Source organism: Neolamprologus multifasciatus, chromosome 8, assembly GCF_963576455.1.
Source record: "Neolamprologus multifasciatus chromosome 8, fNeoMul1.2, whole genome shotgun sequence".
Classification (NCBI taxonomy): Eukaryota; Metazoa; Chordata; class Actinopteri; order Cichliformes; family Cichlidae; genus Neolamprologus; species Neolamprologus multifasciatus.
In genome coordinates this window covers 28348309-28366829 of record NC_140446.1, presented here as the reverse complement: position 1 = coordinate 28366829, position 18521 = coordinate 28348309, and the positions used below count along the sequence as shown (strand labels likewise).

At 43.4% G+C, this 18521-nt stretch overlaps 1 protein-coding gene across 2 annotated transcripts in view; it reads left to right on the top strand.

Annotated features, from left to right (window-relative positions):
- The window catches only part of lrrc45 (leucine rich repeat containing 45), a 30406-nt gene that overhangs the window by 8726 nt on the left and 3159 nt on the right, over positions 1 to 18521 (top strand). The window contains exons 1-16 of one of the 2 annotated variants that reach the window (XM_085171528.1): positions 110 to 321; positions 728 to 1013; positions 1439 to 1500; positions 1601 to 1671; positions 2873 to 3051; positions 3197 to 3325; positions 3417 to 3529; positions 4100 to 4158; positions 4249 to 4326; positions 5747 to 5882; positions 7914 to 7991; positions 8070 to 8181; positions 8259 to 8329; positions 8447 to 8539; positions 10128 to 10220; positions 10983 to 11156. In XM_085171528.1, coding sequence (XP_085027654.1) covers positions 785 to 1013; positions 1439 to 1500; positions 1601 to 1671; positions 2873 to 3051; positions 3197 to 3325; positions 3417 to 3529; positions 4100 to 4158; positions 4249 to 4326; positions 5747 to 5882; positions 7914 to 7991; positions 8070 to 8181; positions 8259 to 8329; positions 8447 to 8539; positions 10128 to 10220; positions 10983 to 11156 — 1677 coding nt within the window. In that variant the 5' untranslated portion in view covers positions 110 to 321; positions 728 to 784. Of the gene's footprint in view, positions 1 to 109; positions 322 to 727; positions 1014 to 1438; positions 1501 to 1600; positions 1672 to 2872; positions 3052 to 3196; positions 3326 to 3416; positions 3530 to 4099; positions 4159 to 4248; positions 4327 to 5746; positions 5883 to 7913; positions 7992 to 8069; positions 8182 to 8258; positions 8330 to 8446; positions 8540 to 10127; positions 10221 to 10982; positions 11157 to 18521 lie in introns of those variants that run through there. The other variant, XM_085171529.1, reaches the window with a different exon arrangement.

Below are 18521 nucleotides of genomic sequence, written 5' to 3'. Positions count from 1 at the left end.
GTTGTTGTCTTTACTGCCCCCTGCCGGTTGAGCAAAAACTTCTTCCTTCTGCATGAATAACATTATTAAACAACACGACGCTTAACAACCTTCTGTTTTTGACGATCTGTTTAAACAGTATTACAGGCAGTCTCCGCTCACACAGATCAGGCCTGATAAAAACCAACAAACAGATAAATAAAGACTTATTTTTTCGAAACTACATTGACCAACATGCTTTGCGTCAAACACTTCCTAGTTACTCTGTGCCCTGGTTTCCTTTTTCTGTCAGCTGGTCGAGCTACAACAACAATACCTGTCAGGACGACCGTTTTGATGGAGGTCTGTGTTTTTATCGTAACCTGTAATTATTATTTGATCGCTAGTCACGAAATCCAGTTTAAACACCTCCTTACTTTGATCGTCGGTTTAAGATTTGATTGTCCCGCGCGAGCCTCTGACTCGCGTGGAGATAGCTCCTCGCGTCACTTTCATTCAAAAAGCTGCTCAGCGTGGCTCTGCCTGTTACAAGCTACCGTGTAAATACACGTCAGTGCGCTTTACATGCACACAGCTGTGCAGGCTGGTCGCTACAGTTGATTCAGTGTCGTGTGATCGTCAATTACTTCTTAAATTTAGCGAAAGCTCGGCGTTTTCGTTATTGATGAATGAATCTTTGATACAAAGAAAACCAACAGCACGTGTATAGACAGCAGCAGCAACTTTTGTCTCTCCTTCTTTTCACCAGTTGGTCTGAGGACGGAAAGCTCTGCTCATCACATGATCAGGAGTCTGCAGAGCCTGGATGGAGGATTTCAGGCGGATATACCTCCGTCTGTGTAAGGAGGGCGGCGTGGAGCCTCAGGAGGGGGTTGTAGCTCAGCTCCAGCAGAGCAGGTCTGCTCAGGGCTCCAGGCTGGACCTGAGTGGACAGAGCCTGTCTGCAGATACCTGCTCGGTGCTGGCTAAGGCCTTCCATAAGGATACTGTCTTTACTGAGGTGTCACTCAGCGACTGCATGCTCAGCGAGGAGGGTGCGTGAGGACAGTCTTTATGTCATGTGGAGAATTATACAGTATGTGCAAGTGTATGGTGCTCGGTGATGTGGCCCTGCCCGAGTCACACTGCTGCGGCACGTCTATTTAATGTACTTTAGTCAGTCTGATGATTGATAAAACTATCAGAACGAGTGTGTTCGGCTACATATCACACAGACGCTGTGACAAAAAGTCCTGAACACATCTTCACAGAGTTTGCTCTGCTCGAATTAGATAAATGCAAGCAGTCTTTTTTAAATGCAACAAACAAACAGAGAAATAGAACATACTCATATAGATCTTTTTTCTTATTAGCATAATGAACCAGATCTGCTGCTCTGGTAAATATTGTGACTCAGGATGCTGAGTGCAGATTAAAAGTCTGTGTGTGTGTTAGTCACTGTGCTGTGTGCGACTCTCAGGTGCCAGAGTGCTCCTCAGTGGACTGTTTGACAACACGACTGTCAAAGTCCTGGATCTGAAGGTACCAGCTCCCAAATCAGACTCTCCACACACGGTGACGCTAGTTTGATCTTATTGCACAATATCTGTGTGTCCTTAGGTTGTGTTTTTATTGTTCACAGGGCAATAACCTGAGATCATCAGGAGCTGAGGTGCTGGGACAGCTGTTGGCACAAAACAAGACGCTGCGCAGGTGAGACTCGTGCTTTTCCTGTCTGTGTACGGTTTCATTCATTTCCCTTATGGCTGTTAATAGTTGTGTAGTACCAGTTTACAACAACAGTAAGCTGTGTTTTAACAGCAGGAGACCTGTGAAAGCCTGCAGGCTGAGTGTAGAGACACACAGACACTTTAGCGATCACACAGAATATTTAGTAGTTGAGTTAACCACACAAAAACCGCTGTAGCCACTTCTGTTTGTGGTGAGAAACACTCTGACTTTGTATTTCACCACAAACGAGTTTCAATCAAACAACCAAGATGTGAACAAAATATTACATTTGTGGGAATTAAAGTGATTTTCAAACACATGACATGAAAGTAAGAGCAGACGGCCTGCAGTGTGGGACATCGTATCCTGGGAGGTCATCACACTGAAAACCAAATAAACCCATCAGAGAGACGGCAGAAACGTGACCCAGTCTCATCACGCATTTCTGATCATTGAAGGAATCTGTCAGCACTGAAGAGTTTCCCTAATTAATTCAATTCAATTCAACTTTATTTATATAGCGCCAAATCACAACAAAAGTCGCCTCAAGGCGCTTCATAGATACAGAGAAAAGCCCAACAATCATATGACCCCCTATGAGCAGCACTTTGGTGACAGTGGGAAGGAAAAACTCCCTTTTAACAGGAAGAAACCTCCAGCAGAACCAGGCTCAGGGAGGGGCGGGGCCATCTGCTGTGATTGGTTGGTGAGAGAAGGAAGACAGGATAAAGACATGCTGTCAAAGTGAATCAATGTTTTATTTTTTGTGTACAGGTACAATTTGGTTAAAAAACAGACATAAAATCATTTGTTCTTGCCAAAACTGGGAAGTGTGTGACAACTAATCATTTTTATACAGATATCAGACATTAGGACATAGGTACAGTACACTTTTTTTAACCCTTGGGCAATTAAAACTACCATCTACACAACACTTTAAAAATATCTAAATGGCTACTAGGGAAATGTCTACATTGGCACGCTCAGAAGCTGACAGTTGGCTAAACACTTAACACAACAGCTGTAATATTTAAAAAAAATAATAATTATAAACCCCAACTAGAGACAAAGGTGTCTTACGCTGAGACCACTAGCCATGAGTTCTGGAGTGTCACAGACAGGTTCCTGTCTGAATTTAGGAGTCCTTTAAGTGAAATTAACTGGCAGTGTTTGGTCTTTGCAGGCTGGTGCTGGAGTGGAACGCGTTGGGCGTGTGGGACGAAGCTTTCTCGCTCTTCTGCAGCGGTTTAGTTTCCAACTGCGCGCTGACGCAGCTGGACCTGCGCAACAATCAAATCAACCACCACGGAGCGTCGGAGCTCGCTCTGGCACTCAGACGCAACAGCACGCTGGAAGTTCTAGGTGAGTCTAACTGGTTAACGTCATGCACTGTGTTGTTTGGTTTTAAGAGCAGCCTCCGTCGTATGGCAGCATCGTAAGTTTAGGTCGTAGAGGCTGCTGTTGTCATCAGCAGATGGTCCATGCTAACTCCTCTTACCTTTCTCAGATCTGAGGTGGAACAATATCGGTCTGCTGGGAGGCAGGTCCATGCTGGAGGCCCTTCAGAACAACAAGAGCGTAGTGCAGCTGGAGATGGCTGGGAACAACATTCCCAGTGACACGCTGAAGGCTCTCGGTAAGTCCTACCTGAGGTCGTAACGCTAGCAGTATGGCTTTGTTAGCGTTACTGTAGCATGGTCACGCTGAGAGCCATCTTTACCTTTCAGAGCAGGCCACAGGGCACAACTCAGACAGGCGCTCCACCCTGAGGGAGAGCCGCAGCCGGACACAGGTCCTCAGCAAGGAGATTCAAACACTGAAGGAGGAGAAGGGCCGGCAGGTAACCTCGCATTCCCGAACTGCACCACAGACCAGCCAATCACCTCCAAGAAACATTTCTCCCAGAGAGGACTTCTGATCCTCCCAGCACCACCAGTAGGAAATCCCAGTGCATGCACTCCTGTAGCTATAGCCCACTGTGATTACAGATCCACAGATCTACAGACCACAGCATGATTCTGGTTTATTTTCTGTGTAGTGATGCACCTTTGTTTACTTTTCCAAAGAGACTAATGCAAACAGATCAATGTCAAAAAGCAATTTGCACTCGAGAGGTGAGTGCAGCTGTTTCTCATCACATGGTGGACACTCAGCCTAGTTCCAGCTCAGTGTCCATGTCAAAGTGAGTCCCATAAATAGCCAAGACACACATATCAGTACAACTCAGGTTAACGTTTGGACTGAGCTGATAAAGGTGCAGCGAGGGTTGAGGGAGTCTGATATCTGCACGGTTGTCTACACAAATTTGTAATGTGTAGTCAGATATTTCTGTGAGTCATAATGAAGCACAGTAATACCCAGTGGGGTCAACATGTCCACATAACCCACTCAGATTAAACTTTTGTTTCAGTTCCTAAGCCTGATGGAGACCATAGACAGGCAGAGGGACGAGATGGGACGCTCCAGTAGGTGAGTGGGGACTCTGTGGCCTCTGTGGAAGATGGCGTGCTGAGACACCTGCATCCTCTTATGATTCTGTGACTTTCTCTCTGTCGTCAGGTCGACCTCCGTTCAGATCGGCCAACTTCAGGAAGCTCTGAACGAGAAAAAGTCCGCTGTCAACTCTCTCACCGCAAAGTAATCGTTTCCTCCTCCGTCAGTCCTCGTCCAGTAAACAGCCGTGTGAGAAGACGGCTGCTCGTATGTGTGGCTGCTGCAGTCATACAAGAAGAAAGCACGAGGATCACGTTATATCAGGAGACTTGGCACTCAAAAAAATGCTGAGATCCATGCAGAGTTCTAAGCCCCTCCCCCAGTTAGCCAGTCATGTCGTGCTGCCGCGTGTGAACACGAGGTTGTAATGCTGTGAAACTGTATGTGTGCCCAGCAGGTGTGGAGGAAAGCTCGTTACATATACTTTGTTACAGAGTCACAGAATGTTTGTTTTTGTGGGTTTGAGTCCCACTGAGCACTGAAGTGATCGTTGTCCTGCTGGATCTGATCTGAGATGGTTACAGAGTAGCTACAGGGACGTTTCTGGGAGGCTCAGTCAGACGGTGGATGGACGTTTACAATCCAGCAGAAACGCAGGGTTCTGACTTACTTCAAGGTCACAGCTTTCAGATGCTGTGGATACATCTGGAAAAACACAGTATTTCAATTCAATTCAATTTTATTTATATAGCGCCAAATCACAACAAAAGTCGCCTCAAGGCGCTTCATAGATACAGAGAAAAACCCAACAATCATATGACCCCCTATGAGCAGCACTTTGGCGACAGTGGGAAGGAAAAACTCCCTTTTAACAGGAAGAAACCTCCAGCAGAACCAGGCTCAGGGAGGGGCGGGGCCATCTGCTGTGATTGGTTGAGGTGAGAGAAGGAAGACAGGATAAAGACATGCTGTGGAAGAGAGACAGAGATTAATAACAGATATGATTCAATACAGAGAGGTCTGTTAATACATAGTGAGTGAGAAAGGTGACTGGAAAGGAAAAACGCAATGCATCATGGGAATCCCCCGGCAGCCTACATCTATTGCAGCATAACTAAGGGAGGATTCAGGGTCACCTGGTCCAGCCCTAACTATATGCTTTAGCAAAAAGGAAAGTTTGAAGCCTAATCTTAAAAGTAGAGATAGTGTCTGTCTCCTGAATCCAAACTGGAAGCTGGTTCCACAGAAGAGGGGCCTGAAAACTGAACAGCACATGCAAAAATGCCCCCAGACATCTTGTAACTGAAGAATTTTTGCATGCAGCCACGGCCAAAAAGTGAGCAAGCTGAGGAGAGCAGTGGACAGTTATGCAAAAGGCAGAGGAGATATTTCTGCCAAAGAGGGAATTTTACCAGCAGACGATTATGGTTTCCAGTATCCAAACATGATAGCAGTTCTTTGTTTGTCCTGTTTTCCTGACAGGAACATCAGGAACGTCTCGAGACTTGGCACAGACGTCAGTCTGGACAAAGGATTAGCTGATTAGAGTTTGATAGTCAGAGATTAAAGATCAGTGTAACAGGGGCCTCAAACGCGTTTAACAGCATCATCTGTTGTCGTGCAGGCTACAGATGACAGAAGCTGCCCTCGCACTCTCTGAGCAGAAAAACCAAAACATGGGAGAGCTGCTGTCTCGATTGAAAGCTGAGAAAGAAGAACAGAGGGAACAACACAGCAAAGGGAGGAAGAAAGAGCACGAGGTACAGAGCGATGGCAGCTTTACCTTTAAATGGTAGGACACTCATAAACAAGCTGAAACACATGACCGGCGTGTACATGCTACGTGGCCGATGAGGTCACAGAGTCAGCAGACAAATCCAGCAATACTAACACATAATAACATCATGCAGAGCAGAGGATGTTATAGTGCTGCTGAAAACCCAACAATGCAGTTAGCTTTCTTTTTATCGCAGTAATTTTCAGTGACCATAGAGACAAAAAGGAGGTTTGACTCTGGTTTGTAAGGAATAATGGATCCAGTCCTGCTTTAAAAGTGGCTGCATGACCACATCACATAGAGACAATGGAGCCGAGAGCCTGACACCATGATGTCAGGAGAACAACATGCTGGAGCTCGCTGTGGCTGCAGGGAAGAGGCTGATACCTCCTCTTCATCGAGGTGGAGAGTCAGCTGCTTCAGGTTGTGAGAATAAACATTAGTGATGATGTTTGATGCTCACAAAACAGCAACACAGTGGCTCCTCTTCCTAAGGTGGCTGAGGAGGACTGGCACAGACGGACGTATCACCTCCTTCTGTCATCCAGAGTATTCTGTGTGGCTGCATCAATAGGCTGAAGCGACAGCAGGTCTGTCTTCACATTCCTGCTGTGGGCAGGTGTTAGCGGAGCCTCCACACCTGAAACAGCAGCAGTTATACAGCAGTAGACGTTTCAGTCCACAAACCAGCAGCTGCTGAACTGATGAATTCAATTTTTTCAATTCAATTCAATTCAATTTTATTTATATAGCGCCAAATCACAACAAAAGTCGCCTCAAGGCGCTTCATAGATACAGAGAAAAGCCCAACAATCATATGACCCCCTATGAGCAGCACTTTGGCGACAGTGGGAAGGAAAAACTCCCTTTTAACAGGAAGAAACCTCCAGCAGAACCAGGCTCAGGGAGGGGCGGGGCCATCTGCTGTGATTGGTTGGGGTGAGAGAAGGAAGACAGGATAAAGACATGCTGTGGAAGAGAGACAGAGGTTAATAACAGATATGATTCAATACAGAGAGGTCTGTTAACACATAGTGAGTGAGAAAGGTGACTGGAAAGGAAAAACTCAATGCATCATGGGAATCCCCCGGCAGCCTACATCTATTGCAGCATAACTAAGGGAGGATTCAGGGTCACCTGGTCCAGCCCTAACTATATGCTTTAGCAAAAAGGAAAGTTTGAAGCCTAATCTTAAAAGTAGAGATAGTGTCTGTCTCCTGAATCCAAACTGGAAGCTGGTTCCACAGAAGAGGGGCCTGAAAACTGAAGGCTCTGCCTCCCATTCTACTTTTAAATACTCTAGGAACAACAAGTAGGCCTGCAGAGCGAGAGCGAAGTGCTCTAATAGGGTGATATGGTACTACAAGGTCATTAAGATAAGATGGGGCCTGATTATTTAAGACCTTGTATGTGAGGAGCAGGATTTTGAATTCTGGATTTAACAGGAAGCCAAAACAGGAGAAATCTGCTCTCTCAGGACTAGAAAGGGACCTGTTTTGGATTAACTGAAGGCTTTTCAGGGAGTTTTTAGGACTTCCTGATAATTGTGAATTACAGTCGTCCAGCCTGGAAGTAATAAATGCATGAACTAGTTTTTCAGCGTCACTCTGAGACAGGATATTTCTAATTTTAGAGATGTTGCACAAATGGAAGAACGCAGTCTTACATATTTGTTTAATATGTGCGTTGAAGGACATATCCTGGTGAGAACCCAAACTCTGACTCTGACTTCACCCGCAAACCAAACTCACTCTACAAACCAGTTGATTTCAAATTGCTCATAATTCACAGATCCCAGAACATTTATGTGCATGCACACTACTGCAGACATTAAAGTACATATTACTAAGCAGTGTTTTAATGCACAAAATTCAAAAAGTAGTGTGTACGACCACGTCACCCATTTGAGGGAGATCTTCTTCCAACGACACCTGACGTGTGTGTGTGTGTGTGTGTGTGTGTGTGTGTGTGTGTGTGTGTGTATCACTGTCACCTCTCTCCGTCCGTCCTGTAGGACGCTGCACTGAGACAGGGAAAACTCCTCAGAGACATCCAGAACCTGACAGACACCAACGGTCAGCTGAAGACTAACGTACGAGGCCTGTCTTTTCACATCATTTGCACTTTGGTATTTGCACTGTGAGCACTCTGGGATGTTGGTGTGTGTTAGGTGGAGGAGGTGGAGCGCAGGTGTAAGTCTCAGCAGCAGCTGATCTTTGAGCTGAAGCAGGAGCTGACCACCAGCACAGCTGAGCTCAAGCTGCGACTAGCCCAGGCTGAAGGTAACGTTATCAGCTCTGAACACATAAAGTCCTTTTGTGACGTGAACGGCAGCAGAGATTTCCTGTGTGTCCGACAGACCGCTTGGAATCAGAGAAGCGACGGTCCAAGCAAGCCCTGGATGACATGGACAGTCTCCGGCAGAAAGAGGTGTGCTGTCGGGCGGCACACAACGCCACGTAGAGGAATCAAAATAAGAGCAAAATGTTTTAATAGATGGAGTCATTTTAACAACATCAGTTACTGAAAGTTTATGTTCCTGTGAAGGTGGAGCATATAAACCGACATCTAGAAGAAAGCGAGCGGGCCCTGCAGGATCGCATTTTCAAACTGGAGGGACAGCGGATACAACTGGAGGAGGTCGGAGCTCACACCACTCAAACTGCAACATACAAGTATTTATGTTTACCACAATCAAAGTGATCCGTGCCAGTGTTACATCACCCAAATCTGTGACAGAGGAACTTGGCATAAGATACACTCTTGTATAGGGATGCACCGATACCGATACTGGTATCGGGTATCGGGGCCGATACTGTAAAATGTGTGTGTACTCATACTCGTAAAAGTTAACCGATACCATGAACCGATACCAACTTATTTCATTAATCAGAGGGTGGCTTGTCATTTCTGTTGTAGTTTTTTAGATTGGCCACTAGGGGGCCAATTATTATTTTATTTATTATTTATTTAATAATAATTATTTTGTTTGTTTGTTTACAATATGGACACTCTGCAATAATTTAAACGTTTATTTTATTCTCAAACCTAATTTGTATTTATTTTATTTCAAACAGAAGTGTTTATTTATTATTCTGAAAGCTCGAGACAGTGCCAGTAGTTCAGTGATATTTTGTTAAATTACAATGTGGAGACTCTGCAATAATTTAACAGAAGTGCTTATTTTTCACTTAAAATTTTTTTGTGGTCATTTTTATTAATATTTTATTTTTTATCGACAGGGAATATAATAAAACTTGTCTTCCAATTCATTGTGTTTGTGTGTGTGTGTGTGTGTGTGTGGTAGAAGTATTGGTTTTTGCACTCTGTATCGGCAACTACTCAGATCCAAGTATCGGTATCGTATCGGTTTGAAAAAATTGGTATCGTTGCATCCCTACTCTTGTATCATCTGTCTTCATGGACAGATAGAGCTGGGTGTCATCTGCATAGCAGTGTAAATGTATGCTATGTCTTCTAATGATGCTGCCTAGGGGAAGCATGTATAATGTAAACAGAATTGGTCCTAGCACTGAACCCTGTGGAACTCCATAATTAACCTCAGTGTGTGAAGAGGACTCTCCATTTACATGCACAAACTGGAGTCTGTTAGATAGATATGATACAAACCACTGCAGCACAGTACCTGTAATACCTACAGCATGTTCTAATCGCTCTAATAGGATATTATGGTCGACAGTATCGAAAGGATCCAAAACTGGAGTGTCTGATTTTGATCTGTCATATTGTGAATGGAAGATATAAACATTAGCTGAAGGCTGTCAGTGATGATATCAGAATAGTGACACATCCAGGGATGTACGAGCTTTAACACAGAGCCTGAATGTAAGTTTGTTTCTTTACTATATTTAAGGTTCAGTGACTGTGAGTCTCTGTTTATTTAAGGATTGAAGGGTCAGCTTTCCCTAACTGTATATTCCAGACAGTTATTCAAATCCACAAGCAAACATCTCTTTGGCACCAGGGAATTTCCCAGTTATCAGGCCAAACTGAAGGTGACTGTAGAGAGCATGGGACACCTTGGTACTGCAGAGGACAATGATAAAACCACAGCTGCTGCACACAGTTCAATAAAACAGTTTCCCTGTAATCTGGGAGCATTACAGAATAAATGACGGTGAAGTGGAATTCTTAATCCTACACCCAGAGTGGGAGTGAACACCCCGAATGTGTTTCTCATGATGATCTGTCGTCTCATCTGTTCCAGGAACTGAGTAAAGCTAAAGCAGCGTTTGTGGCAGAAAGGGTCCAGGCAGAGGAGGAGCTGGGAAGAGTGCGAGCTCAAGCGCGTTTGGAAGAGGTGAGTTCAAACTTTGGTCACTTACTGACTCACAACCCAAGTTTTCAAAGGTGGTGAGTGGAGAACGAGCATCTCCACTCCGGGGGCCGTACTTTTCTTTCTCCACCCACCACTTTGTGTTTGACTAGCAGGACAAGTCATTTACTCAGAGCTCACCGACCCAACTGTCATCATGCTGTGTGTGTGTGTGTGTGTGTGTGTGTGTGTGTGTGTGTTCGCTGTCTGTGAATCTCTAAATCTTGTACATGAATTGATGACGGTCGATTTCCCAGAGACTCCCTAAAAATGACCGTAGTCCTTAAATGTATTTTTCAAGCGTCTTGAAAATGTTCTAAGCTGAGTAAAAAACTCTTTTTGCTTTGCTTTGACCTCCAGTGACCCTGCAGTCTTAGCATCAGGCAGAGACGAATGAATTACATTTTACATTTCTTTGAATGGGTTAAATGCAAACTGCACCATATTTTATTTCATATATGAACATTTTGATGTACGGTGAGCACAAGCTCGCTGGTAAAGACAAAGAAAGACAGCAAACTGACTCCACAGGTTCCTCTGTAGAATAAACGCTCTCTCCTTTAGTTACACAGATTTGTTGATTTATCACACAACTGATCACTAAATCAATATGGGCAACTTATTGGGATTGCATCATATTGTAAGTGTGCCTACTGTTAGAAACCACTGTCACCTGTAATAGCTGGACGCTAATACCTGAGAAAGACCCTCCACAGCATTTCCTTCTGTGTCGACTCCTCTGAGCAGCAGGAGCACGTGTCGTCCTTGGAGGAGAAGCTGCGCTCGGTGCGTTCATCCCTGCAGGAGGTCCAGCTGCACTGTTCCCAGCAGAAGCAGACCATCTCTGAGCTGCAGGCCAAGAACAGCCAGCAGAGCATTGAGATGGACGGACTACGACGCAGGATAGAGGAGCTGCAGCAGGTCAGGATGCACCACCTGCCTGTCGTACAAACACCACTCCAACTGTAGCTCCTGTATCTGCAGCAGAGTTTGGGCCTAGAACAGGTTTCAGCTGCACACCTCTAACTATACCAGCAGAGGGCGCTAAAGTACACACAGTGTTTCCTTACTTGTGTTAAACGTTACTCAGTAACAGTGAAACAGTGCAGGCTCTGAAATGTACTCAGAGTAAGGACATTACTGCCAGAGGCTTTTGTGGAAAGCTAACTGAAGCTCGTGCTCTGTCATCATTACAATCAAATAATATTAGCACATAACAGTAAAACCTCTGCCTCCACATCTAAACAGAGAAATGAGTACTAGGCTGGGTTTTGAGTCTCGATTTATCGATTAAAATCGATTCTAGCTTGAATAACGTGATATCGATTCATTAAAATCCTGAATCGATTTTTAAATATAAATTTATTTTTGCCCGAAACGCCAAAATCTCAGGTTAAACCTCACAAATTTTCAACAACCACCAAACAGCTGAAACAGTAAATGAGAGCAGGAGCACGGATTCTGCACAAAGACGTAAACACAAAGCTCGGACCCGCCGACGCATCAGAATCAGTGAGATGTCGCCTTTCTCACGCTGATTCTGATGTTTCGGCGGGTCCGAGCTTTGTGTTTTTGCCATTTTTGCACTGATTCTGAAGCTGCAGGTTTTATCTCTCTCCAAACAATATTGACCGAACCAGCAGCAAAAGAAGATCCAAACTACGCTTCACATAAACAACAACAACTCTGACTTTTGCTGTTTTGCTTCCACCACAATAAAATCACACTTCATGCACAGCTCTCTCTCTCTCTCGCTCTCTCTCTCTCGCTCTCTCTCTCTCGCTCTCTCTCTCTCTCTCTCTGTCTGTAGTTTCCCGTCTAAAAATCTGTTTTCTGCATTATTCGCTTGCTTATTACGCACAAGTTGTTTACAGTCTGTCGGCCGCTGTTTTTTTACTTACTTTTGAAAAAGAAAGCCTCATTTCTGCTCTTCAACAGGCTTCTGAACTTATTAAAAATTATTCAATTCAATTCAATTCAATTTTATTTATATAGCGCCAAATCACAACAAATGTCGCCTCAAGGCGCTTCATAGATACAGAGAAAAGCCCAACAATCATATGACCCCCTATGAGCAAGCACTTTGGCGACAGTGGGAAGGAAAAACTCCCTTTTAACAGGAAGAAACCTCCGGCAGAACCAGGCTCAGGGAGGGGCGGGGCCATCTGCTGCGACCGGTTGGGGTGAGAGAAGGAAGACAGGATAAAGACATGCTGTGGAAGAGAGACAGAGATTAATAACAGATACGATTCAATACAGAGAGGTCTGTTAATACATAGTGAGTGAGAAAGGTGACTGGAAAGGAAAAACTCAATGCATCATGGGAATCCCCCGGCAGCCTACATCTATTGCAGCATAACTAAGGGAGGATTCAGGGTCACCTGGTCCAGCCCTAACTATATGCTTTAGCAAAAAGGAAGGTTTGAAGCCTAATCTTAAAAGTAGAGATAGTGTCTGTCTCCTGAATCCAAACTGGAAGCTGGTTCCACAGAAGAGGGGCCTGAAAACTGAAGGCTCTGCCTCCCATTCTACTTTTAAATACTCTAGGAACAACAAGTAGGCCTGCAGAGCGAGAGCGAAGTGCTCTAATAGGGTGATATGGTACTACAAGGTCATTAAGATAAGATGGGGCCTGATTATTTAAGACCTTGTATGTGAGGAGCAGGATTTTGAATTCAATTCTGGATTTAACAGGAAGCCAATGAAGGGAAGCCAAAACAGGAGAAATATGCTCTCTCCTTCTAGTCCCTGTCAGTACTCTTGCTGCAGCATTTTGGATTAACTGAAGGCTTTTCAGTGAGTTTTTTGGACATCCTGATAATAATGAATTGCAGTAGTCTAGCCTGGAAGTAATAAATGCATGAACTAGTTTTTCAGCGTCACTCTGAGACAGGATATTTCTAATTTTAGAGATGTTGCGCAAATGGAAGAACGCAGTCTTACATATTTGTTTAATATGTGCGTTGAAGGACATATCCTGGTCAAAAATGACTCCAAGGTTCCTCACAGTGTTACTGGAGGCCAAGGTAATGCCATCCAGAGTAAGAATCTGGTTAGATACCATATTTCTAAGCTTTTCAGCGCCGAGTACAATGACCTCAGTTTTATCTGAGTTAAGAAGCAGAAAGTTAGTGGCCATCCAAGTCTTTATGTCTTTAAGACATTCCTGCAGTTTAACTAATTGGTGTGTGTTATCTGGCTTCATGGACAGATAGAGCTGGGTGTCATCTGCATAGCAGTGAAAATGTATGCTATGTCTTCTAATGATGCTGCCTAGGGGAAGCATGTATAATGTAAACAGAATTGGTCCTAGCACTGAACCCTGTGGAACTCCATAATTAACCTCAGTGTGTGAAGAGGACTCTCCATTTACATGCACAAATTGGAGTCTATTAGATAGATATGATACAAACCACTGCAGTGCAATACCTGTAATACCTACAGCATGTTCTAATCGCTCTAATAGAATATTATGGTCGACAGTATCGAATGCTGCACTAAGGTCAAGAAGGACAAGCACAGAGATGAGTCCACTGTCAGAGGCCATAAGAAGATCATTTGTAACCTTCAATAAAGCTGTTTCTGTGCTGTGATGAACTCTGAAACCTGACTGAAACTCTTCAAATAAACCATTCCTCTGCAGATGATCTGTTAGCTGTTTGACAACTACTCTTTCAAGGATTTTTGATATGAAAGGAAGGTTGGAGATTGGCCTATAATTAGCTAAGACTGCTGGGTCTAGAGATGGCTTTTTGAGTAAAGGTTTAACTGCAGCCACCTTGAAGGCCTGTGGTACATAGCCGATTATTAGAGATAGGTTGATCATATATAAGATCGAAGAATTAATCAATGGCAGGACTTCTTTGAGCAGTTTTGTAGGAATGGGGTCTAAAAGACACGTTGATGGTTTGGAGGAAGTAATTATTGAAGTTAACTCAGAAAGATCGATTGGAAAAAAAGAGTCTAACTTAACATCAATGGTACTAAGAGTAGCTGTAGATAATATTACATCTGTGGGATGATTATTGGTAATTTTTTCTCTAATGATAAAAATTTTATTTGTGAAGAAGTTCATGAAGTCATCACTAGTTAACGTTAAAGGGATGGTTGGCTCAACAGAGCTCTGACTTTTTGTCAGCCTGGCTACAGTGCTGAAGAGAAACCTGGGGTTGTTCTTATTTTCTTCAATCAGTGATGAGTAGTAAGCTGTTCTGGCTTTGCGGAGGGCTTTCTTATAAAGCAACAAACTATTTCTCCAGGCTAAATGATGATCCTCTAAATTTGTGACACGCCATTTCCTCTCCAGATTACGAGTCATCTGCTTTAGGGTACGTGTTTGAGAATTATACCACGGGGTCAGGTACTTCTGATTAGAGACCTTAGTTTTCACTGGAGCTACAGTATCCAGAGTCGTACGTAGTGAGGAGGTGAAATTATTAACAAGATAATCGACCTCTGTTGGGGTAGCGTTCAGATAGCTGCTCTGCTCTGTGTTGGTACAGGGCATTGACGATGATAACAGTGGCTGGATTATATTCTTAAACTTAGTTACAGCGCTTTCAGAAAGACATCTACTTTGATAAAGTCTACTCTCCACTGCTGCGTAATCAATTATTGTAAATGTAAATGTTATCAAGAAATGATCAGACAGGAGAGGGTTTTCAGGAAACACTGTTAAATGTTCAGTTTCTATGCCATATGTTAAAACAAGATCTAGAGTGTGATTAAAGTGGTGGGTGGGTTCTTTTACATTTTGAGAGAAACCAATTGAGTCTAACAACAGATTAAATGCCATGTTGAGGCTGTCATTTTTAGCATCAACATGGATGTTAAAATCACCCACAATAATTATTTTATCTGAGCTCAGAACTAAATTAGATATAAAGTCTGAGAAATCAGACAGAAACTCTGTGTAAGGCCCAGGTGGACGATAGATGATAACAAGTAAGACTGGTTTCTGAGTTTCACAGCTGGGGTGGACGAGGCTAAGCATCAGGCTTTCAAATGAATTAAAAGTCTGTCTTGGTCTTTCATTAATTAGTAGACTGGTGTGAAAAATTGCTGCCACACCGCCCCCTCGACCTGTGCTTCGAGATTTCTGGTAGTTAGAATGACTCGGGGGTGTTGATTCATTTAAACTAACATAATCATCCTGCTGCAACCAGGTTTCTGTAAGGCAGAGTAAATCAATTTGTTGATCAATTATTAAGTCATGTACTAACAGAGACTTGGAGGAGAGAGACCTAATATTTAATAATCCACATTTCACTGTTTTACTCTTTGGTTCAGATGTGGATACTGTATTGTTCTTTCTTTGTAAATGTTTAAGTTGTTTGTTGCTGGTTTTTAGTTTGTTTTTTGTCTTTTTGGAAGCAGACACAGTCTCTATGGAGATGGGTTTTTGGGGGGGTAGCAGGAGGAGAGAAGCTGCAGAGAGGCGTGTAAGACTGCAACTCTGCTTCCTGGTCCCAACTCTGGATAGTCATGTTTTGAGGGGTTTAATAAATTTGTCGATATTTCTAGAAATGAGAGCTGCTCCATCCAAAGTGGGATGGATGCCATCTCTCCTAACAAGACCAGGTTTCCTCCAGAAGGTTTGCCAATTATCTATGAAGCCCACATCGTTTCTGGGACACCACTCAGACAGCCAGCAATTTAAGGAGAACATGCGGCTAAACATGTCACTCCTGGTCTGATTGGGGAGGGGACCAGAGAAAACTACAGAGTCCGACATTGTTTTGGCAAAGTTACACACCGATTCAATATTGATTTTAGTGACCTCCGATTGGCGTAACCGGGTGTCATTACTGCCGACGTGAATTATGATTTTATTGAATTTACGTTTACCCTTAGCCAGCAGTTTTAAATTTCCTTCAATGTCGCCTGCTCTGGCCCCTGGAAGACAATTGACTATGGTTGCCGGTGTCTCTAGCTTCACATGTCTGAGAACAGAGTCACCAATTACCAGAGTTTGACCCCCAGCGGGTGTGTCACTGAGTGGGGAAAAACGGTTAGACACATGAACGGGTTGGTGGTGTACCTGGGGCTTCTGTTTAGGACTACGCTTCCTTCTCACCGTTACCCAGCCTTTCCCCAGCTGCTTGGGGTCTGCCGGGGAACAGCTAGCGGGGCCTACGCTATCTTCGGCTGCACCAGCTACAGGGGCCTGGCTAGCTAAGGGTGAGAGCAGGGTGCAAAGCCGAGTCTCCAGTTCAGTAATCCTGGCCTCCAGAGCTGCAAATATGCTACATTTGTTACAGATATCATTACTGCTAAAGGAGGCCGAGGTGTAACTAAACATCTGACACAATGAGCAAGAAAGTGCAGAAGGGACAGGTGAAGTAGCCATGGTGCTAACGGGTCGGCTACGAGCTAAGCTAGCGAAACAGTACAGAGACAGTGAGTGAATACTATAAATTAGGTAGTGAGTACACAGAAAGTGTGCTTCGGATGAAGCACGTGAAGATTATACTGTGAAAAAAGAATGTATTTAAAAGTTGTTAATTAAACTGCTAAGCAAATAAGCTACTCAGAAACACCACTGTGTTTGAGCAGGAACAGGAAGCGATACTATTAGTGATGGGTCGTTCGCGAACGAAATGGCTCTTAGAGCCGGCTCTTTGACGTGAACGACGCGAGCCGGCTCCTTATCGCGAGCCGTCACGTGGGTTTTTTTTTTTTTTTTCTTTCTCTCAGCCTCTCTCTCGCACTTTTTTTTCCGCTTCACTCTGCACGCGAGCCTGGTGCTTTACACTGGGCAGAGGGGGGAGGGGCGGTAGTTACACTCAATAGCACAGGAACAGAGCCGGAGAGAGAAAGAAAGCCAGGGACAACAACGTCACATTAGAAAGGTATAGTAATCATCCACAACTATTTTCAGTTGCAGATGATAAAGGATTCAGAAAGTTTATTCATGCAGGTCCATATGACAGAGAATATGCATCTTTTTTTTGTTTTCATGTTTTAATTTATATTTAATTGTGTTGTGGTTTGCAGTGTTTTGTGTTGTTTCACTTTAAATTTGTAAAAGGAAAAAGCTGAAAATTTAAATAGTTAAAATTTGAAATGTGAATAGTTGATTTTTGTATTATATGATTTATTTATTACATTTTATGTGGAGTGAATAAATAAAAGTATATTTACAGCCCCTAGAGACAAAGCACATACAAACTTCAAATCACGTGCAAACTCCAAAACACGTAAAAACACGTACAAACTTCGAAGCACGTACAAACTCCGAAGCACGTACAAACTCCGAAGCACGTACAAACTTTGAAGCACGTACAAACTCCGAAGCACGAAAAAATGTAAAAACTCCGAAGCATGTAAAAACTCAAAACACAACAGAAGTGCTCCAGGATGCTGGGCACAGTGTTGAGCTTTTATTACCTAGTGGCTACACAAGCCAGCAAGTACCAACGACCCGATTTGGTGTGTGGTAGTAACAGGTAAATGAACTTTTTTAAAAATTATTTGAATATATATGAGTGCCTGTGTATAAATACACAAACAATACACACATGCTTTCAATTGTGTAATTTAAGTGATCTAGTAGCTCTGCTTTGGAAGTTCAGTTCATGCTAGAAATGTGTTTTGGAGTTTGTACGTGCTTTGTCTCTAGGGGCCACGGCATATATTTATATATAAACATATATAAATAAAACCACTTTTTTTTACGTTAGTAATTCCTTTTGTGCATAATTTTATATCATTGTTAATAATAAATTAATTAAAGCAGCAAAACAACCTGAAGAGCCGGTTCGGAGCCGAAAGAGCCGGCTCTTTTTAGTGAGCCGAGCCGAAAGAGCCGGATCTCTAAAAAGAGCCGGAAATCCCATCACTAGATACTATACCACAGAGCGAGCGAGCGAACACCAAGTGACAGCGCCACCGCAGAATGCAGAATTGCGAAACGCTGTGTGTGTAATCAAACTGCTGTAACTTTGCTCTGCTTCACTTCAGCAGCATCAGGTAATGTTCATATGTTGATTCATGGTTTTCTTTTGTTTTTGATCGACTGCAGAATATTTTCAGGTCATCAGCTATAAAAAACCAGGCCAGGAAAATCTCCTTCATGCTTTCCTGTTTTATCCTCAGTTACTTTGACACAAAGGCCTCTGCTGTGATGCTCACACCTTTGATAAAGACTCACAAGTGTCAGCTTTCTTTTTATAGATATAAAAATATGTAAATGTACTGATGCATGATCTGAATTATAATATTTCTGACTGTCTGAGGCAAAATTTCCCCGATTCAAATAGAATAGAATAGAATTGAATCGTGGAT